Source organism: Solanum pennellii, chromosome 8, assembly GCF_001406875.1.
Source record: "Solanum pennellii chromosome 8, SPENNV200".
NCBI classification, from domain to species: domain Eukaryota; kingdom Viridiplantae; phylum Streptophyta; class Magnoliopsida; order Solanales; family Solanaceae; genus Solanum; species Solanum pennellii.
This window is the reverse complement of record NC_028644.1, coordinates 2,923,808-2,946,530: the sequence shown is the minus strand read 5'-3', so window position 1 is coordinate 2,946,530 and position 22,723 is coordinate 2,923,808. Positions and strand designations below refer to the sequence as shown.

General features: G+C 33.0%; 3 protein-coding genes across 3 annotated transcripts; all 3 read right to left on the bottom strand.

The window, feature by feature from the left end:
* Positions 1–1,859: 1,859 nt before the first annotated feature.
* On the bottom strand, positions 1,860–7,593 carry LOC107027410 (COP1-interactive protein 1-like). The gene is made up of 3 exons (XM_027919095.1): positions 7,420–7,593; positions 5,822–6,160; positions 1,860–4,915 (listed from the first exon to the last, which is right to left on the bottom strand). Exons 2-3 carry the CDS (start codon positions 6,075–6,077, stop codon positions 2,463–2,465), a joined length of 2,709 nt encoding a protein of 902 aa, XP_027774896.1. The 5' UTR covers positions 6,078–6,160; positions 7,420–7,593; the 3' UTR covers positions 1,860–2,462.
* A 1,221-nt stretch (positions 7,594–8,814) lies between these two features.
* LOC107026995 (protein KTI12 homolog) lies at positions 8,815–11,332 on the bottom strand. The gene is made up of 2 exons (XM_015228148.2): positions 11,194–11,332; positions 8,815–10,037 (listed from the first exon to the last, which is right to left on the bottom strand). Exon 2 carries the CDS (start codon positions 10,035–10,037, stop codon positions 9,129–9,131), a length of 909 nt encoding a protein of 302 aa, XP_015083634.1. The 5' UTR covers positions 11,194–11,332; the 3' UTR covers positions 8,815–9,128.
* A 6,348-nt stretch (positions 11,333–17,680) lies between these two features.
* LOC107028092 lies at positions 17,681–22,515 on the bottom strand. The gene is made up of 3 exons (XM_015229145.2): positions 22,292–22,515; positions 18,618–21,528; positions 17,681–18,280 (listed from the first exon to the last, which is right to left on the bottom strand). Exons 2-3 carry the CDS (start codon positions 21,484–21,486, stop codon positions 18,015–18,017), a joined length of 3,135 nt encoding a protein of 1,044 aa, XP_015084631.1. The 5' UTR covers positions 21,487–21,528; positions 22,292–22,515; the 3' UTR covers positions 17,681–18,014.
* Between the last annotated feature and the right edge of the window lie 208 nt (positions 22,516–22,723).

Sequence of the window (22,723 nt, the reverse complement as noted above, 5' to 3'; positions counted from 1 at the left end):
TTCACAAAATTTTGCTATTTGATTTTCTGATTGTATAAATTCAAAATTTGTATAATTCAGTTTCTGATTATATAAATCCAGAATTTGTATAATTCGGTTACTGATTGTATAAATTTAGAATTTGTATATGATTACCCTAACTATTTGCATACGTTTTATAAAAAAAATCACAATACATTACCATGTTTGTATATCGACTAGAGAAATATACAACAAAATTCTAAAAAACTCCCAAATGTATAAATATACATAATTTGTAGACTTTCCTTGTTTATATATTCACAATCAAAATACACAAAACACAATCTCCATAGCAAATAGAACTATAGCTGTGGAGCACAATTATTGAAATTATACTTATAGAACCTTATTATGTCTATCATCTTTGTTATTTCTAAAATTTAATAAAGAGAAAATTTCATAAATAACATAGTTCGACTAATTATTGGAGGGAAAATGCACAAGTTTCTCCTCAACCTATGCCCGAAATTTCAGAGACACACTTATACTATACTAAGGTCCTATTACCCCCTTAACTTATTTTATAAGTAATTTTCTAACCTTTTTCGGTCTATGTGGCACTAACTTGAAAAAAAAAGTCAAACAGCATTGGGCCCACAAGATAGTGCCACGTAGGCTAAAAAGGGGTAGAAAATTATTAATAAAATAAGTTCAGGGGGTAATAGGACCTTAGTATAGTATAAGTGTGTCTCTGAGATTTTGAGCATAGGTCGGGGGTACTTGTGCATTATCCCAATTATTGGATGTAGCAATAGTTTACTTTAAAAAAAAGTTGTGATATAGTGTAGGTTTTCACTATGTATCTATTATGTTGGTTCAGTATTATAACACATAGATACAACATGAATTTATACACGGGTACGAAGCAAATCGATACAACTTCAAGGGAATAGATACCCAGCGAAAGAAATAAAACCTAAATTCAAACTATATATTATAATTTTTCAAAGGGAAACTTTTACATATAGCCGCTTAAAAATAGCTCAATTACTTTCCATAGCTATAGTTTGATAATTACAATTCGTAATTACATGTTATATGGAGGAGAGAGACGAGAGAGGGGGAAAAGATTGGGAGAAAGGTGAATTGTATGTGTATATCAGTTAGGTAATTGTATATTATACATATGTATTTGTATATATGGCAAACGAGAGTGGCAGAGGAAGGAGAGAGGCGAGCGAGATCGGGAGATAAAGGAGAGAGGCGAGTGAGAGAGGGCAAAGAGTGGGATAGAGGTGAATTATATATGTATATAATTGTACATTATACATATATATTTATATATATGCAAGCGAGATTGGTAGAGGGATTAGAGATGCGAAAGAGAGAGCGCAGAGAGTGGGAGAGAGGTGAACTGTATATGTATATAGATTAAATAATTGTATATTATACACATATATATATATATTTGTATATTCTGGTGAATTATACATATGCAAACATGACCAATTATACAAACTCGAAATCAGCTCATGTAATTAATGTATAATGTTAATCGTGAGTGATAGTTATAGCAAACTATAGCTATGATAAGTAGTTAAATAGTATAAGTTTGCTTTGTTGCGTAACTTTTCCTTTTTGGGTAAATATTGCGCATATATTTACTTTTATCAGGTAATTTTCCGATTCATCTTTGTTTTTATTTTTTTTTGGTGGAATACATAGACAATCCATAAACTTGTTCAATTAAATTTATTTAGACAAACAAACAACAGTTTGTTCTAATTGAGCACCTAAAACTTGTTCCAAATCCAATCTTAGCTATTAAACTAGAAAATTCACCACAAAAGAGAAGAAATAAAGTTATATTTAGAAAACATCAGTTCTTGCATATGGAATTCTTTAACATAATCTCTTTTCTCCAACAAGAGATTTAGTTGATTCTCAAATCCAAATATACAATGCAAAGTCTAGCTTTGTCACCAAAATTATTTAAGTGTCTTGACTAATTTTGTGCTTCATACACTTTTTTATTCAGTATACAATCATACTAATTTCTAACAAGAACAAGCCTATTGAGTACATAAAACAAAATGGCTTACAATTCTCAGGAAGATTGTTAACCTTGTACATCAGCTTCTTGGCTTGATCTAAGCAAGTTCCCGTCACGAGGACCGTGCAAATGGCGGTTCCAACCTTCTCTAGTTTAGTCAGAATGAAGAAACTCATGGTGAGAAGCACATTTCCCCCTTGAGTGGCGCCAACGCTGAACGATTCTGGAGCCAGTAGACTAGAAGAAGATGTTACTTATAACTGAAGAAACTAGTGAAACTCTTGGTAGGAAGAGCCTTCCCCCTCCTTTAGTTGGCTAGCGCAAATTTGAACTCAGTAGATTTCGGATACCAGATGTATAAAGAAGAAAAAAAGGACACAAGCTCATATATCTCCTCATGTAACTATGACTAAAGAAGTTACTGATAGCTCTTAAGGAAAAAACATTCCTAGGGAGCGCTCCTCCGGCCAAATTCAGCTAGCAAGATCCTCTTATAGTAATCAGACCGACTACGATGATAATCAATCCATACACATAATTGCCTAATCGCCTCTCGTTTTTCCTCCTTGAGAGACAACATTGATTCCTCTCTGTCCTTGATCATCTTCTCTAGTTCCCTAACTTTGTTCTCTGACTTCCAAACTTTCTCTCTGTACTTCAATATCTCAGATTCTTTGTCATCACATTGTGCAAGTAAACAATCAAAGTCATCTTTCATGTGTGCCATCGCTTTATTTTTCCTCATCACCCAATCTTTTACAAATTGCAGCTCGCATGAATTCTTTGATATTCGATTCAAGAAATGAGCAGTGCATTCCTCAAACTTGAGTGCCACAGTGTCTAGTGAACTTAACATATCGGTAGCTGTCAACGATATATCCTTAATTCCCCTCAACCCCATTTCATTTCTTGCATTTTTCTCTTTTAGATCTTTGTTCTCTTTCACGTATGAGTTTCTGGTTTTTTGGTACCACTCCTTGTTCTCGATATGCATTTGTTCTGCCACGCGGATCCTTCTGCTCAAGATTCGTAAACTGTCTTCAAATGACTTGCGTAGTTCCTCCGTCATTTCTCCTAGTTTTCTTTCAGCATTGTGAAAATTTAATTTGGAATCCTCTAACTTGATTTCCATTTGCTTATGTTCCCCTTTTGACTTGTTTACAACATCTTGCATCCCTTTTAATGTTTTCTCCTGCTCCGCGATCTTGATAGTCAATTCGGTATTTTTCTTTTCCATCTGCATAAGGCTTTGGGAAAATTCATGTTTTTCCTTCTCAAGCTGAGACTGAAATCTTGATTTTTCAGTTTCCGCGGTTTGCAGCTGCTTTTGAATATTGTTGATTCGGTCTGTCAATGTTGAACCTTGAGCCGACATATCGTTCATGTAAACCTCGTGCTTCTTTTGAAGAATTCCCACCTCTGCTTCTTTTCCTAATAGTTTTGTTTCCAATTCCATGATCTTATCAGTCAGCTTTTCTTTTTGTAACTCTGAATGATAAGCTTCTTGATTCATATCCATTATCTTCTCTTCCATGTCACATTTTGCATCCATGAGTGAGTTCACCTCCGATTTTAAGCCCTCCGTTGCTTTTGTTAGCCCCTTTTCAGATGAAGTAGTGCTCGTTAGTTCCCCTTTCAGATTTTCTATCTGAAGATGACATTCTGATAGTGCTTGAGTTTTTTCTTGGAGTGACAACTCTAGTTCACAATTCTGTTTTCTTAAGGCTTCCAACTCATGTTGCAGATAAGTAGTCCTTTCTGTTAAATCCTTAACTCGGTCAGATGCCTCGTGAGACTTCTTTTCAAGTGACAGCTCCAAATCAGATTTCTGTAGTTCTGAAAAATCTAAGTCCTTAACTTGTTTCGATCCTTTGTTGGTTTCTAGTTCTAAGTCATTCCTTTGAACACGTACACGGTCCACTTCTTGCTGCAGTGGACCATTTACGTGCTGTAGTAGTTCTGAAGAATGTGCTTTTTCTGCTAAGTCCTTGACTTGTTCTGATCCTTCCTTGGTTTCATTTAACAACTTTTGTTCCAATTCATGCTTTTCAGTGTTTAAACCATCCACTTCTTGCTGAAGAACGTGTGATTTTGCCATAAGATCATCTATTCTAGATGTTGAGTTGAGTAGATTTTCATCAACTTCTGTGAAGGTTGCTTCTAGTGCTAACACACGAGATTGCAGTCTCGAGTTACTATCTTCCATTTGCTTAAGTTCATTCGACTTGCACTCGAGTTGCTCTTCAAGTTCTCTCTTTTGAACACATAAGTTATATAATTCAACCTTCATGCTAGCAATTTGATCCTCTAACCCCTTCATTTGAGACAATCTCTCCTTCTCTCGAAGCTCAAAATCATCGGTGAGATACAAGATTTCGTCTTCTTTTTCTTTTACTCTCTCTTGGAACCATTCAGATTCATCTATAAACTTCTCTTCACCTTGAATCCTCAAGTCTTTGAAGAATTCCCCTGACTCAGACCCTCGGCTATAAGACATCGGTGTCTCAAAATTCTCCATATCATAACTTTCGACACTTCCCCCCTTCACTTCGATATTTGAAGTTATAACTTTGTCCTTCAAAATAGCATACTCATCAAGAGGCTCATAATAGGAACAAGATGAACTACTTTTCGCGGTCAATTCCTCGGGGCTAAAATATGATTCTGAATTCGAACATGATGAAGAAGATTGAGATGATAAATCATCCTCATGTTCTTCATTAAGTTTTTTCTTTACTTCCCCTCTTAGATTATCGTACACCGAATAGAGGGACTTGTACTGTTTGTGGAATTCATCAACAAGTTGAAGCAATTCTGATCTTCTTCTCAAGTTCCCTTCTCTACTACCTTGATTTATTTTCTTGATTAGCTTTGCAATCCTTTTTACTTTATTCTCAATTTCTGCAATAACAAACAAAACTCTTCAATTTAGAAATTCTCTTACTGTTGCTCGGACTCTCCAAAAACAACAAAAAGCATAAAAGGTTATGTTGCTCCGACTCTCCAAAAATAATGCAGCATCCGTGTCCGATAAAAAAAATGCACTACTTTTGGAGGATCTGACACGCACGTGACGATATTTTAAAAGAGTCTGAGCAACAAAGGTAGCTTAACATGTGCAAGACACTATTGAAGTCACATAATCTCAATGTGCATTCTATTATTATGATTACATGATGATACAAGTTGGAATGTAAAGTGTGTATAAGTTATCATACAATCATACAACACAAGAAAATCTTGTTGAACGACAGAAAACAATACAATCTAACCAAACTTTGTGTCAACCAGACAATGCAATACAATGCACACAGTTTAGAACGAATACATTATCAAACGAGGGAAAACAACAAAATCAAACAGGCAGCTAAGGTCTGACACCATTAGAACACAGAGGCGAATCAAGGATATAGAATCAGTTAAATCAACATAACATGTTCTCGATAAGACAATACATGTTACACGTATACATTATCAAATAATAGATAACAGCAAACCAAACAGAGTTCTTAAGGTTTGCCACCATTATACACAAAGGTGAATTAAGGATTTAGAATTGGTGGGTTCAAAAGGAGTGTAATCATATTATATGGCATGCTTTTTTTATACTCTTTTTGCTTATGTTTACACAATTCGAGCTGAAAGCAATGAGTTCAGTTGAAGCTACAATATATATATATATATATATTCAAAATCCACCTCTATGGTATGAACATATGATATAAAACTTGAATGTGAACTTTTCAAGTTAACATTAAGTTTTTGCCACCATTAAGCACTTGTTGACAGGATGTATCAGCAACTTACTGCGAACCAATTGGCATTCTGTATACCACATAAATCCACCACGTTGGGGGTAAATTTGTGCTCGAACACTCGCTTTATATTGCCTTCTTTTTGCCTCTAACGCGTTATCCCACAACCTCCAATAACATTCAAAGGGTCGAGGTTGTTCTGGAATCGAATAATTACCTATTTTCATCCATTTCCACTGTTCTTCCTTCTCAGGATCAATATGACTCCCAAATGCCTTCATTGATTCCTTCCAACTTCTCTTCGTCATGTCTGCCCTCCGAATTTTCAGAGGCTAGTAATGCTCAGAGTTAACTCGTTCCTGTGTTGCTCGCATCAAAATAGTAGCCCGCCCTGAATCAAAGAAAAATCAGGATCTACAAATCATAATAAAAACACTTCAAATAACTAGTTTTTGATGTGGATAGTGATGGAGCCAAGAATTCAAATAGAGATGCAAAAACGCGAGTCATAACCAAACACATCAAACATTCCATTGATGCTCAGAGTTAACTGGTACCTGTGCTACTCGCATCAAAAGAGTAGCCCGCCCTGAATCAAAGAAAAATCAGGATCTACAAATCATAATAGAAACACTTCAAATAACTCGTTTTTGATGTGGATAGTAATGGAGACAAGAGTTCAAATAGAGATGCAAAAAATGCGAGTCATAACCAAACACATCAAACATTCCATTGATGCTCTCTGGTATCTGTGCTACTCGCTTCAAAAGAGTAGCCCGCCCTAAATTAAAGATAAATCAGGATCAACAAATCATGATAGAAACACTACAAATAACTCGTTTTTGATGTGGATAGTGACGGAGCCAAGAGTTCAAATAGAAATGCAAAAAATGCGAGTCATAACCAAACACATCAAACATTCCATTGATGCGTAGAGTTAACTGGTACCTGTGCTACTCGTATCAAAATAGTAGCCCACCCTAAATTAAAGATAAATCAGGATCAACAAATCATAATAAAAACACTTCAAATAACTCGTTTTGATGTGGACAGTGACGGAGCCAAGAATTCAAATTGAGATGCAAAAAATGCGAGTCATAACCAAACACATCAAACATTCTATTGATACATGTGCTGACTGCTGCTCGCATCAAAATAGTAGCCCGCCCTAAATTATGACATATATAATATCTCTTTAAGAAAAAAGAAACAAATTAAAACAGAAAAGTAAATATCTGGAAAAGACCTGAATATTTTATTTCATGATTCATCCAATAATTTATGACATTATGCTGTTAGAAAAAATTTCACCTAAATCATATATATGCTTTAATATAAAAAAATCCTTTTTAATGAGATTGGTCATACTTTTTTCATGAATCTGTTGATTTATTTTCATTCAAAGCCCCACATTATACTCCTATTATCACCAATTTTCATCTGGTATTCGTTAAATTAGTCGAGGTGTACGCAATTTGTTTGTCCGGACACCATAATTACAAAAGAAAAATATAGTCACCAATTTTCAGCCAAAATATCTATATATATAAAATCTGAAATGTTTTTTTGAAGCTAGAGATTCAAGATAGGTCATGAAAATGTTGAACATATATGAAAGTAAAAGAGATATTTAAAAGAGAAATATATTACCATGCAAAATTCACTATTTTCTGTGAGAAGAATCAATTTTTCTGGATTTTTATCCAAAGCTATTTATCTCAAAATATTTATCGATTTTCGGAGAAAAAAAATGTAGATAATTTATCTGAATCAAGAAAAAAGGAGCAAGAGTTGAAAGAGGAAGAAAAAAAAAATGGGGATCACAAAATCAGAGCATTTATTTTAATTTGACATTGTATTGATATTATTCTAAAAGTCTAATTTCTCATATTGTAAGTATAAAATATTAAAAATATGATTCTAGAAGGGTAAATATTGAGGCACAAAATAATAACAGAAATTTGAATTAATTAAAATGTTAATGTTGGATTCATATTTTTTAATCCAAGTTGTGGTCAATGTATCCATCATTACGCCTAAAGTGTTTTATTTTTTTTTCATATATCTGTATCTATTTATTTATTTTAGAAAGTTAAAGCAGTTTGGCTAAGAAAATATTTTTTCCTTATAAAATATATAGAGCTCTTAAGAAATTTAAATTATCATATATTATTACAAGTGGGAAGATTTTAAGTTTAAAGTTAGATTACGAAAATGTTCTTCACCAATTTTTTAAATTAAAAAATCTTTTACTAATTTTTAAAATTAAATCAATAATGACAATTAAACTAGACTAAATACATGATTAGATGTTACAACTTATCATTTTTCATTTCTTAATGAATTTGATTGTTAAAACTTTTTAGCTTCTACCGTTAAACACATTCATGCATAAACCTTTCATGTACTTAATTTCTTCCTTTATAAATTGAATAAAAAATATTAATCCATCAGTCTTTGTTTTCATCTTCTAATAGTTCTTTTGTAAAGAGTATTTTTTTATTGGTCACTATTTTTCTTATTGATTTGTGTCTTCGTTCATTTTTTATTTTCATGGTTGTTGGAGAAACACATAATCTAATAGTTCTTGTAATATTTTTTTATATTGGTCACTATTTTTCTTATTGGTTTGTGTCCTTCATTCATTTTTTTATTTTTAATGATTGTTGGAGTATTTATGTCCCAAGAAATTTCAGCCCTGGGGCTTAGTTCTAGCCTTACAAGTTGCTCATCATTCACCAAAAAAATTGTTGATTTTTAAGTTCTAGGCAAAAAATAAACACTAAAAAAAAATTATTTTATATGCACAAAAAGACAAATAGGAGTACGTCAGACAATGTTGAGCAATTTTATATCTTGGACCTGTGCAAGGCACGTTTCCAGAACTAGTATATCCAAAAAAATATATAGAGCTCTTAAAAAATTCAAATTATATATCCAAACGGAAACTTCAACTTCTAATCCTTTAATTTGTCTGGCATCTGCTCCAAACTAATCAAAATATACGACAAATATCTTCAAATAAACTTAACATCTAACTACAAGTAATTATAAAGGATTACGCTTAGATAAATATTCTGGAAAAAAATAGTATAACATGTTAAATTATACACTACAAAACATTCTTTATACCATAAAAATGCATGTAATTTTACAGTAAGTCAAGATTGATCAATCCAAATCAGCCCTTCTCTAAGAAGGGCCAATAATTCCCCTTGATTATTTGAAAAAAAGTAGGATTACTTGTAACCACCATCTCAGTTTGGTCCAAAAATGCCCTTACAGTTACTCAAGTAGCCCATTTATAACCGTCAAAACTATCAAACCCTCCATGTGTACCTTAATTGTGACATAATTTTTCAACCACTTCCTAGTTCTCTGTTTAAGTAATCAACAAACATCCTTTTTGCACTATCAGCATCTGAAGGCGGAGGTGGCCCGCTCAAGCTCGTCTGTCCAGCAAGTTTGATGAAAGTTCGTCGTAGCCTACGCAGCTCTGGCAGGCTGACAGATCTCGAAATATCTATAGTTGGTATTCCTGGACCAAGAGACACACCATTGAGAGGACCCCCAAGAGCGCGGGACTGTGCTTCCACGATGGCATTTGTAATTTCTTGCGTTGCCCTGTCCATCTCATATAAAGAATTGGCCTCAGAACCACGTGCAGTCTGTGTCGCGATGGTCGGTTGTAGGATCTTAACATCTCTCGTTTTCGAGTCTACTTTTTTCGTAAGATAGGTAACAGCATCAACCATAGCTGCAGATGATTTATCAATTCCTTCTTTAGCTGGCCATAACTCGAACAATGGAGAATCCCATCTATTTTTGCTATCTGGCCTTTCAAACCTTCTTACAAGATCTTCAAATATATTATCATCGTAAGATGGTTCTCCTCTCTCACAACGTTCGACGTTCCATGTTCTACAAGATTGCTCATCAACGTCACAATGGACAACACAATATCTAATCCCTGCTGCTCTAGCCAAACACCATAACTCGTATCTATAGCCCTTGATGCTATTAAGAGAATCCACTATAACTATACTGTCCTTTGACAAAGATCTGTCAACTTCAGACCTCAATACACCTCTTAAATTCTTTTCCTCGGTCATGTTCGCATAGCTTTGGTTGCGACTAAGATGAAATGAAGTTTCATCTATAGTTCTAACAGATGGTTCTGGTTCCGTTTGTCTAAGTGCTTCAGATAAACAAGCTGCAGCTGTTGATTTCCCGCTACATGGCTGACCACAGATAACAACCAATGCCATCTACAACCAACAAAAAAAGGAACAAGTCATGAAATTGACCCAAGTAGCTTGATCATAAAATTACAATTGGAAGTGTTTTCCCCGCAAAATTAAAGCACAAAAATGATAACATAACAGTGTAAACTACATTGTCCCTACAACAAATAATCTAGAACTCGTAACAACAAATATGTGTCTCCCTGTTGAATTTAGATATGAATGAATGTTCCAATGCTTTCATGTTCTACAAGAGTGAAAGCATAATTATGCCTAAATATGACCATTGACATCTTTTCTCAATAAGTTGTATGCATTGTATCTAAATGGTGTTTCAAACTCGATGTTCTAGATTAAGAGTCCAATACGTTCTCCATGTCACGAAATGTACATTGGATTCCAAACTTTCCATAACTAGAAATAGCAAGCAACCTAATAAAAGTATATCTCAAACAACAGTTGATTGTCTTTTTGCTGATCTCAATGCAATTGACAAACTCTTTTCACAAGAATCACAATACCCTTGGTTGACATCGCCTACAATTTTCACGAAGGGGTGTCAATGGTTTATGGTTGTAGTAAATTTTGTTCGTAAGAGAAATTACTACGAGGCCATAAAGGCTAAGACTACCCGACCTTAAGAAATTTTCATAGTCCAGTAACCACTAGACTAAACCTTTAAACTAAACCTTTAACTTATGTCAAGAGGTATCAATAGTTTTATATCGATTTATTAGACCAATATTTGACCTTTATATACAATATAATTTTCAGCAACTTCGCGAAGGGTGAGTCCACCCTTAAACATCGCAAACTAAACCATCACACAATGAGCATGGCCGGATCCACAGTTTCGATTATAGACCAAGTTATTATTATACATATTAACTTGAAATCTAGGAATACATGAACTTCCAATAAATTATCAAATTGTAAACTTATGGATTCAAAATTCTAATTCATTTAAGTTAGTGAGTTCTAAATTAATAACTTGTCATATCGAATTGTAAACTCTACTCTACTTCCAGCCCTACCTCTGACCTCCATTAAAACGCCTCATCAATTCACCCAAAAACCATAAAACCCCAAATTCAGTACGCTCAAATTTGAAAACATATATAGATCTGAAGAGAACGAAGAATCAAAAGCAACGAGCAAACAAAGATGAAAAGATACATACCTAAAAAGAGACCAGCAGATCTGATGAAGACGAGGTGAAACAAAATACCCTAAACTAAAACATTAAAAAACAATTATGTATTTATTGCTACTGTTAATTAAAAAATTTCTTAATACAGTAAAACTTTTTTAAAATTAATATTGTTGGGAGCATTAGATATTATTATTTTATAGATGTATTAGTTAATCGATAAATTAATATTTGTTAATTTAAAAAGTGTTTAGAGATTCAATGAACATTGATTTTAATTACATTGTTCGGGGATGAAACTTCAAGGAATTTAAATGAACTTTCTTGTGAAAACGACATATATGAATTTTTGGGTGTAGTTCGAGAAGATAACACATTATTATTTTATAGATATATTATTTAAATTAATATCTATTAACTTAAAGAGTGTTTGGAGATTTCAATTACACTGTTCGCAAATAAAATCTCAAGGAATTTAAATGTACCCTCTTTTTAAAATGACATTCATGAATTTGAGGTCATAATTAATCATTTGAAAAAGTACAGTAAAATTGATGTCAATAATCTCGATAACAGCAATTTGAGTGAAAATGATACATGTTCAGAGCAAAGTTAAGAAATTGTGGATATCATCGTAAAAAGCAATATTGATGATGAAGTTATAAAAAAAAATATAGCACATCTACAACTAGTTACGCATAATAAAACATTTATCTCATCTAGAACTCTTCACAATTTTTGGGTGCAGTTCGAGAAGACAACACATTATTATTTTGTAAAATGTATTATGTAACCGTTAAATAAATATTTATTAATTTAAAGAATGTTTCAAGATTCAATGACAATTGATTTTAATTACATTATTCGGAGATGAAACCTCAAGGAATTTAAATAAACGCTCTTGTGAAAATGATATTCATGAATTTGAGGTCGTGATTAATAATTTGATTACTACAATATAATTGATGTCAATAATCCCGATTCTCAATTTGAGTGAAAATTATACTTGTTCAGAGGTTCGGGACTTATAAAAAATTATAGGGAAAAGGGTCTTATATACCCCTCAACTTTGTCATTTAGAGCTGATATACCCCTCGTTATAAAAGTGGCTCATATATACCTCTACTTATAAACAAATGGCTCACATATACCCTTTTCCTCTAACGGAAATGAAAAAAAAAATTAATCTAAATTTTTATTTTTTAAAAAAAATAATATAATCCCATATGAGTAAATTTAATCCTCGTCAAACATATTATTTTGACTTTTTTTGTTTCAATGACTAATTATAATTATTATTTTGATAATCAAATTTATTTATGTTTCACTAATATTCTTGTAAAACTTATTGTAGATGACCAAATTTTTTCTTCGAATAAGAAATTAAATTACAATACACAAAAAAAAAAAAAGTTTAATTTTTTTCTCTTTAAATTAAGGAATGAAAGAAAAAAACAAATAAGAATAAGAAACTCAAATAATTATAATAAAAGAAGTCCAAAAATAATTTATGTATGAAAAAAATTAAAATATACCTTGAACTTTAATAGAATAATCATATATACCCCTAAATAATTTTTTTTAAAAAAATAGAAGTAACAAATATAAATATAAAACTAATTTTTTATTTTCCGTTAAATGAAGGGTATATGTGAGTCATTTTGTAACGGCAGGGGTATATGTGAGCCGTTTGTATAACGGTAAGGGCATATATGAGCCACTTTTATAACGAGGGGTATATCAGCTCCAAATAACAAAGTTGAGGGGTATATCAGACCATTTTCACAAAATTATATATACCATTGAAGAAAATAATATTGACGATAAAGTTAAAGACGATACAGTACATCTCGAATCAGTTCTGTATAATGTCACAGCGCAAGTCTATACCCCAGTCGAGACACGAACGTAGGACTACGAATGATCACAGGCTAACCCTTGACTAAACATATCAGGCATATCACATGAAGTACTGCGGAAACAGAAACATATGGTTACAAAGAATTCAATAACTTCATATGACTACACTACTAATGTCTGAATAAAATCTCTACTACTTTAGAATGAAAATATAAATTTGTTAGAACATGGACCCCTACTACCTTAAACAAAGACAACATAAGGAAAATAGTTGAAATCTAAAACAATGGAGTCTCCAAATGAGGACTCAACAGAAGCTAAATGGAAGTACCGCAACCTCACTAGCCATGAATTTGAGTGTTAATATTGGAATTTACATCATAAAAAAGATGCAGCGCAGAGAAATATATGCGTCATTACGTTGAATATGCTGAGTAAGTAAAGGGGGACTGTAGAATCAATTAAAGAATCATGCACAAGATAGTGAAATAAGATTTTCGAGATCACATATATTGTAAAATTTTTGAAGAGAAAACAATTAGAGTCCATGATCAAATATCATAAAAATCTATTTTCAAAAGTACATATGCATATACTTGAGTCATTTTCAGTAGTCTTACATAATACTATACATAAAATAACATATTTAAAATGAACCATATAATAAAATTTGCATAATTGGAGAGTTTCTGATAACCTACATATATCATGTGAGTTCATGATGTTCAACAGCTAACCCAATTGGGAGGGATGCCCTATATCTTGCTAGAGTATAAGACCATATCATATCTATGTGGGTCCAGAGCCTCTTAGAAGGTCAATCAACAAAGCAGTGAAACATAATCCTACGTTTGTGTGTACTTGTTGCCTGGTTCTCGCAGACTACATAGTGCCAAGAAAATGACATAATTTTTAGCACATAATTTGGACTGAAGAACAGTTAAAAACGGATGAAAGAAGACTTCAACGCCTTTTATTTGGTTGGTATTAAGCTACAAAAAATATTCATATGTTAGGAGGTATGATTGATTGAAGTTGATTCTTGAATGGACTTACACGAAAAAACTTAATTGTTGGGAATCTGTCAACTTAACTATGTGCTAAAGGTTCATCATTACGTCAACTCACATCCTAAACACTTTTAATACTTAGGAATGGACCATAATATACATGAACAAGTAATATATAATCCGACCCAAGTTGATACATTTACGACAACCTATTCGAATTCTAAGAATAGAGTTATGAGGTGTTACACATAAGGAAACACTTATCGTGTCTAGAACTCTTCACAATTTTGAATGCAGTTGGAGAAGATAACATCAGGACATTTGGATGCAATAGAAAGTTAGAGAAGAATTTCAACTAAATTTAACTTTTAACAAAAGACACTAGAATCACATTTCACTAAATTGTCATAAATATTTTTATAACTTTAATGAATTATTAATTTGTAATATTAATGGGACCATATATTTATAAAGGAATATTATTAAAATAAATTATCTTATTATCTTATCGAAATTGGTGATTTTTTTCACTCGCCCACGTCGGGATTGAAGAAAATATTATGTTATAGAGTTTTTAAAATTTTTGTGTAGTAATTTAGAGAGGTTCCACTATAGTTGGTTGGTAATCTCTTACTGATTAAGCACATAATTTTTAAATTTTATGTTTAAAAGTATTACGAAATATTATATAATTGGCACATAGGGGGATGGTTGTCCGAATTTCTCGGCCTGGTATATTTAAAAGTATTACAAAATATTATATAAATACAAAAAATGAACTCGAATTGGCATATTAAAGAAGTAAAGTTTTAATTTTATTTTTGAACATTTTTAGAATAATTTTAACAGTTTATGTAACAGTTGACTATGTTGGAAAAGTTTTCAAAAGTATAATTAATAAAAAACACTTAAACATTTGTGTTGTAATATAACATACAATAATTTATATATGTTTATTCTTGTAATTTCTAAATTATAGCTTTAGACCATTCATTCTATTGAAATTTCTAAATTATGGCTGTAGACTGTTCGTTCTATTGAGTCGCCCTTGACTATGTTTATTGATCCTAATTCATTTAATTTTCTGAATCTTGAAATATGCGTGAAAAGTGGTCCACACACAATGATAACCTAAAAACTAAATGCACTGAATTCTAAAGTAATAGCTTATTAATGTTCGACATATCTTTTAAGACAAATACATAATTTGGATCATTGAGGGATAAGTGACAAAAAAGTCTTCAGATTGAAATTGATGGAAAAAAAAATTTGACCAAGTCAAACTTTTTAAATTAGTGATTAAGATAATTGGGGTCTAAAATATAATATTTAAAACTTCTAAACTTTTCAAAACATTCAAAATAAACTCAATTTCTAATTTCAAAATGTTTGATTAGTTTCCTCGCTTCTTAAATTTCAAAATTTCTTTCTGCCTCCTCTTTCCAAAATTTCTTCTTGTTTTTCATTTCTTTTTCTCTACTTCCATTTATGTGTTCTTCTTTATTGTTGCTATCGTTATCGTTAGCTTTTATTATATTTTATCATATTTTATTTTTTTTCTCTTGTTGGTCCTATTTCACAAATTAATTTGCTTTAGTTTTAAATTTTTTGAAGTTGAAGTCATTGTTTTCTTTAAGAAAATCAAGCAATAGCTGAAGTTGTCGCAATAACTGCTGAAGTTATTCTAACAATTGTTAAAGTTTATTCAGCAACTATTAAATTATTGTACCAACTGTTGAAGTTTTTTCAGCAACGACTGAAGTTGGTATAGGAACTATAATAATTATTGTAGCAAGCGAGATAAAAGAGAGGATGATAAAGTTGAACAATAAGGGTGTAGGTGATGGTTGTTTTGGAGTCGTAGGTAAAAAATAAGAAGGTGGCAACAATGGTGGTAAAAGAAAAAGAATAAGAGAGTGATGGCAATGGAGGAAGAATTGATGGTTGTGGTAGAGGAGGAAGCGGCAGAAGGATGGAGAAGAAGGAATTGTCACAGACACTTAATAATTAAAACTAGGGTCACTCTTTTTAGATTTTAAAACTTTTTTGTCACCTATAATTCATGCCCCAAATTACCTCAATACCACACATTCTGTTACAAATTCAAAAATTACAATATAAAAAAACACTTAATAACGAAATAAAAAAGCAAATATGATAAATAGGAGACGCTAGAAAAGAAATTTACCGAAACCTAACGGTATATATGACGTAAGAGTGACACGTTCTTTATCTATGGTGAAGGGTTGCGTAGTCATTTTTTAATCTTACAAGGAAAATATTAGATTATTATATTATATTTGTAATACTTAACAAACTTCTAGTCATACTCTAATAATTTCTAAAAAGATTTCTACTTTACTCAAAAGATATTCTTCGGGGTGGAATCAAAATTTTAATTTTATGAATTTTCAAAATAAAAAAGTGTTAATAACTGAGTTTTAAATTTGATATTTTTACCTATCTAATAAATTTTTAAACATAATTACATGTTTAAGAAAAACTCGGAGTTTGATCGAACTCATATCTGAACATATACTTTCACCCGTGATTTCTTGATGGAAAAGAGTTGATATACTTCTCAATTTTGTCATTTAGAGTTAAAGTACCCTTATTATGAAAGTGACTCATATATACCCTTATTTTTACACAAATGATTCATAATTCATATATACTCTTTTCCTCTAACGAGAGTGAAAAAAAATATTTTTTTTATTTTTTCGTTAATTTTTTTTATAAAAGAACAATCCATGTTGATGTCGACGTATATTTGAACATTTCACATTTTTTAAAAATTTAACAGGTAGTTTGAATTTATTATTTTGATGGTCAAATTTATCTTTTTCATTTATTTTCTCAAATTTTTTACATATGCCCCCAAAAATTTACAAATATAAAAATTAAATTACAATATAGCCCCAAAAGTTAGTTTTAAATTTTTCTCTCTCATTCACATTTCTTTTTTTGTATTTCTTTTTTTTTACATTAAAGAAAATTAAAAAAAAAAGAAACTAAAACAATAATAACCGAAGAAGTCGAAAATAATTTATACGTGAAAAAGATCAAATACATGATTTTTTTTAAAAATATTAAAAATATTAAAAAAATTATTACTTTTGTAATGATAGAGATATATGTAAAATCATTTTTACAATGGTAAGAAGCATATGTGAACGAATTTAGTAAACGTAGTGATATATGTGAGTCACTCTTGTAACAGTATATCAACTCTAAAAGAAGTTAAAGAAATATAAATGCCCTTTTCCATTTCTAGATAGTAGACCAAAAGATCCTTGCAGAGAAACTAAAAAAAAATTTACTACACACCTTAATCGCACCCGTGAAATCGAGAAAGTCATGAAGATAGACACAATAAATAGATAGACACTTTAACTTGGTCTTTAAAGTCAACTAATAACTAAATGCTCCAACTTTGAGTATGCACATCTAGACACCTTAACTCATCTCCATTGTATCAGTTGGACACTTTAACTAACAATGTGCACCTACCCACGGCAACATTGATTGTCCATGAGACATGGTAGGGACGAGTTGATGTGTTTAGTTGTCAGTTGAAACCAAGTTTGAGTGTTTTTTTTAATGTATTATGCCTAGAAAATAATGTGAAGAGAGCTTTGACAAACAGATACAGAAAGTGGAAAACCTGTATATACAGTAATTCATATTTCTCTTGTTACAAAGGTCCCCATGAAAACCTGGGGAGCTTTTCTAGCTCTAACTGGGACTACATGTCTCATCGGTGCTCTTCCAACAGGCCCGTTGATCCACAGTGCAAATATTGTTGTACAGTTAGACCTCTTTATAACAATCATGTCTCTATGGAATCTTTTTTCTGCTTGTGTTATATTATATGTTACCTATAACAGCATTTTGCACTAAGAACCAAAAAACTATCGGGACAAAAATGTTGTTGTAGAGAGGTTTGACTGTACAAGCATGCATTGGAAGACAGATGAAGAGCTAAGCTATCTCCGAATGAGAGGTATGAGCTTTCCTCTGTGTATGTGGGCTCATACCTGAAGTTTGGTACTCTCGGTTTACTCTTGAACATCGTGAACATGGATTTAATGGTGATGAACTTGGGGATTGATATCCACATCCGTTTGAACCGATTGCTGGTGATCTTGAATATGTCTTTGGGGATCGTGTTGGAGAAGACATTGGCGATGAATGTATTCTATTACCTCTAGCTGGTGAGGATCTTGGTGAGTCGTCGATCAGTTTCTCTGCATAAACAATTTTACATTAGACTCATGTTTGGATGTCCTCAGACACTAAACATCAGACTGATTGAGAATCAAGTGACAAAATAAGACCTACTCCCTCCGTTTCAATTTATTTGTTTAACTTTCCTTTTTGAGTCTGTTTCAACAAGAATGTCTCTTTACTTTTTGGTAAATTCCACGTATCTTTAGTTTATAAAACAAAATTCACAAGTCTTATTTACTTTCTAAAATTCCGAGCCAAGTTAAAACCAAACAAAAAAATTGAAACGGGAGGAGTGTCCTATTTATTCCTCTTTTTTCGTCTATGCTTTGGGAGGTGGTTCGTAGAAGAGCTAACCTGGTATTGTGCTAGCCTTTGTGTCCTGCAATTTGTTACGCGATGAATCTTTCTTGACTGCTGTCTTTTGGTTGATGGGCTTGGATGCAATTTTCTCGTGATTTTCGGATGACGTTGAAATTTGATTAGGTTCAGGAACTTTCTTGTCTGCAATGTTGAATAACTTTTGGTTTATTCTCCTGGTTCTCGAACTTGTTCTTTGCATCTCCTCTCCATGAAGTGGTTTGTCATTGGCAGCTAATGACTTTTTCCGATCTAAAGTCTTTGAACGTCGTAATTTCTGATCATCAGATGAATGTTTCTTCTCATGAGCCTCTGAACTGATTAGTTTCTGATCATCTGATTCATTTTTCTTTTCTTGAGTCTCAGAACTAGTCGGTTTCAGATCATAAGATAAAATTTTCTTCTCTGAAATCGGAGGAGATACTACATTTTGCTCGGCTGATTTCTTCGTCTCTGTAGTCCGTGGAGATACTAAATTTAGCTCAGCTGATTTCTTCATCTCTGTAGTCCGTGGAGATACTAAATTTGGCTCAGCTGATTTCTTCGTCTCTGTAGTCCGTGGAGATACTAAATTTTGTGCAGCTGGTTTCATTTCCTCTGAAGTCGGAGGAGATACTATATTTTGTTCAGCTGATTTCATCTTCTCTGAAGTCCGAGGAGATGCTAATTTTTGCGGAGCTGCTACGCTTGATGAAGGTTTTTCATCACCTGCTTTTGGAGACATTGCCTTCTCTTGGTTGGCCAAAAGTTGGAGTCTTTGGTTCTTGCTCATCGATGAAATGATCTTTTTCTCTAATGCGTCAATGCGTGGTGACCTATTTACTATTGGTGATGATACTGCTCCTTTCCTGTCCGGACTATCAGTAAAGAAATGTGTTTCATCTGCTGTTGCCACAGACGAGAATCTCCTCTCCGGACTCTCAGAACCAACTGATGTTTGATCGAATAAGAGAAGCCTTCTATGTGGTATCTCGGAGATAGCTGACCTCTGATCAAACAATCTTGAATCTTTCCTGTCAATTATCTCAGAGCAAACTGACCTTCCATCACTCGGTGCAAGAAAGAGATCATCCATCGCAGACAATTGCCCGTCATCACTCAGCAATGATGCTCTCCTGTGGACCGAAAAACCATCATGTGATGGATCCCAGTTCTTTCCAATAATCTTCTCTTTCTCAATGAGCCGGTAAGCAAACATTTGAAAAGGAATCTGTGATACGGGAATCAAACTCGTGCTCTCCTCTTCAGCAAACTTCTTTGAGTAGCTAGCCTCAATATCACAGTAGTCTACAAGTGGAGGGGCAGTTTCAGGCTGGCCATGTTCCGGATTTATGACAAGGACCTTCTTGATGTAACGTAAAATCCTGCATAGAGACGAGAAACGTGGACGAAGATTTGGATTGGTATGCCAACATCTTCTTGTTAAGTTCACAAGGTATTTAGGTGAAGGATATGGGAAGAGAGGCCTCTCCCCTGCTCTGATATTCCGCACGACTTTCTCCCCTTGCAAATGTCCTTCATCAAACGGAACTTTCCCCGTCAAAATTTGGAAACAAATCATTCCAAAGCTATAAACATCAGCTTGTTCTGTGTACTTGAAGGCACACTTGCTTCCTGGTTTTTCTTGTTCAGCAAGAACTTCCGGGGCAAACCATATAACGGAATCAGCTGCATTGTGGCTGGCAGACTTATAAGTGCTTTTGATTGAAGTTAAGCCGAAACCTTTGAGTTTCGCATGAAAATAGCTCTCTACTGAGGAATTTCTTGCTCTAAGAAGTACATGAGACGGGTTCAATTCTCCGTGATAAATCTTTTTCGAATGCAGATACTCCATCCCTTTTGCAATCTGAAGCATAATATCAACTGCAGCAGACGTTGAAAAAGCCGGTCTCTTCCTCTGACCAGAATGATCTTTTATGTACGTCGTAAGAGTATCATTCATCAGCTCCATAACAAGATACCCTTCTTTCCTCTCTTCATCATAAAAACCACAGTGATATTGCAGAATGTTGGGATGGGATAAAGAAAACACCAAAGATATCTCATCATGTAACGATTCAACCTCTCCGAAAAAGTTCCTCAGAGCAAAACTCTCACCTAACCATTGTATCTCCTTAACATGTCCGCCCCACGACCCTAAACGTCTCTTCACATGATAATCGTTTGATCCGACTAGGATTGAACTAGGCAACAATATCTTGTTAATTGGTTCAACACCATCTAATTTCCTTAACAACAAGTCTCCAAGCCTTTGTTCATACTTCAACAAAGTTTCTGTTTTCTTTTGCCTTATCATATCGATAAGCAACCATCTATCCTCTTTCCAACAACTCTCCAACCGGCTACATATTTCGCGAGTTACCAAGTACTGCTTCCCAGACATCCACTGAAAAAACGTCGGATCAATCAATTCCCTATCGTATTTCCTCATTAACGCGGTTCTCCTCTGCTGCATTTCCTCCTCATCGAACCCCGAGATTTCTGCAGCAGTCTCAATAGCTTCAATAACAACAGGGAAGCAACACAGCAAGTTATGAATATGAAACTCAACACAATCTCTGTTCATATGGAGACTTATGGCTTTCCCCCACAAATCTTTAACATCCAAACAATATTTTACGTACGATTCGCCTTCTTTAAAGATCCTATGAAGCTCTTTCATAGGTAGCTCAAGAGCTTTCCACTTTATATTAGTCTCATTTAACCTTAAGTTATGTTTGATTTCTTCTGAAATTGTATCAAAAGAATGAACAAACATATCAAATAGAAAACAACATTGCCTTTGATTGATTTGGATATCATTTTTCAACACCATAAGAGCCTTCAAACTCCCAACTACTTCACCAATTTGCCTAAATTGATCCATTTACCTTTTATGAGTTGCAAAAAACTTCAATACAACAAAGACCTACAATAATAACAAAGCCACAAAAGTTAGATTAAGCTCAACCCTAAATTAGTAATAAAGTGAAAATATGCAATGGAATTCAACACTTGCACCAAATCATGGAAGGCCAAGATTCAAATCCCAAAAATGCTTTTTCAATTTTTTTTCGATAACCATGGTGTCCGGACCAACCAACTTCCGAGCATGAGGTAGTTGCTACCTCCTACCAGCACATGCACATTTTTATCAAAAATCACTTAGTGTTTTTGTCTTGTTTGGGATTTGACAAAACCTTGGTCAAAGTCGCTCGATGCCTACCGGTGAAAAGTAGCAGGGACCTGATGAAATATTTGAGGTGCACGCAAAAGCTGGCTTGAACACCATCATTATTTAAAAACTTTTTAAGAAAAAACAAGGAATTCTACAATTGCAATGCATAAAAGTTGTGCTTCTCCTCCTACTCCATCTCTATTTTTTTTTTTGTGTCCCACCCGATTTTCAAAACCCATATTGGGACTTTCATTAAATTCGAATCGCGCTTTACAGAATCCATTCGGTGGTGACGCTCCCAACAGAATTTTCTCCATACTCGGACTTGACTCTATCTCTATTTTATTAAACATGAATATTAATCTATTGAACATTAAAACTATATACTAAAAGCAAGAAATTGCATCAAACTAGGATCCAAAATAACAATCTATAGATTATCATGAAATGAACATATCCTTAATAATATCATCCCAAAAATAAACCATTTTACAAATAAAAATGGGGTTTGCACCTTTTTAACAAGAAAAATACTGAATTTCTATTAGGTTTTTTGAGAATAAACCCAATAAAAATTCAGCAAGAACCCTTTCTTGATCAGATCAAATAATCACCTTCTGGATAATTATAATAATAATCTCCAGAAAAAAAAAATTAAAAATGCCAGAAAAAAACTAACCCCATCATTTGTGTATAATTAATGATAAAGGGGTAGTTGAAACAAAACCAAAAAATAAAATAAAAAAAGTTTTTTAGGCAAAAAAATGAGAAACTTGATCAAACTTTTTGGGAATTGTAATGATCAAAGTTGAAAGTATGAGGTTGGTAATAAAAGTGAATAAAAAAAAAGGTTGTAATTATTTTGTATTTTGTACTTTGTATTTTTCTTTTTTTTTTTTCTTAATCATTTTTGACCAACCTAAAGAATAATTTTGAAATGGTTTAA

Bases quoted from the DNA above. Each gene is read 5' to 3' on its own strand.
- LOC107027410 (XM_027919095.1), bottom strand. From the start codon at position 6,077: ATGACGAAGAGAAGTTGGAAGGAATCAATGAAGGCATTTGGGAGTCAT. The intron at 4,916-5,821 runs GTAAGTTGCTGA...TTGTTATTGCAG, and splicing joins AGAATGCCAATTGGTTCGCA to AAATTGAGAATAAAGTAAAA.
- LOC107026995 (XM_015228148.2), bottom strand. From the start codon at position 10,037: ATGGCATTGGTTGTTATCTGTGGTCAGCCATGTAGCGGGAAATCAACA.
- LOC107028092 (XM_015229145.2), bottom strand. From the start codon at position 21,486: ATGGATCAATTTAGGCAAATTGGTGAAGTAGTTGGGAGTTTGAAGGCT. The intron at 18,281-18,617 runs GTTAGCTCTTCT...TTGTTTATGCAG, and splicing joins AAAGGCTAGCACAATACCAG to AGAAACTGATCGACGACTCA.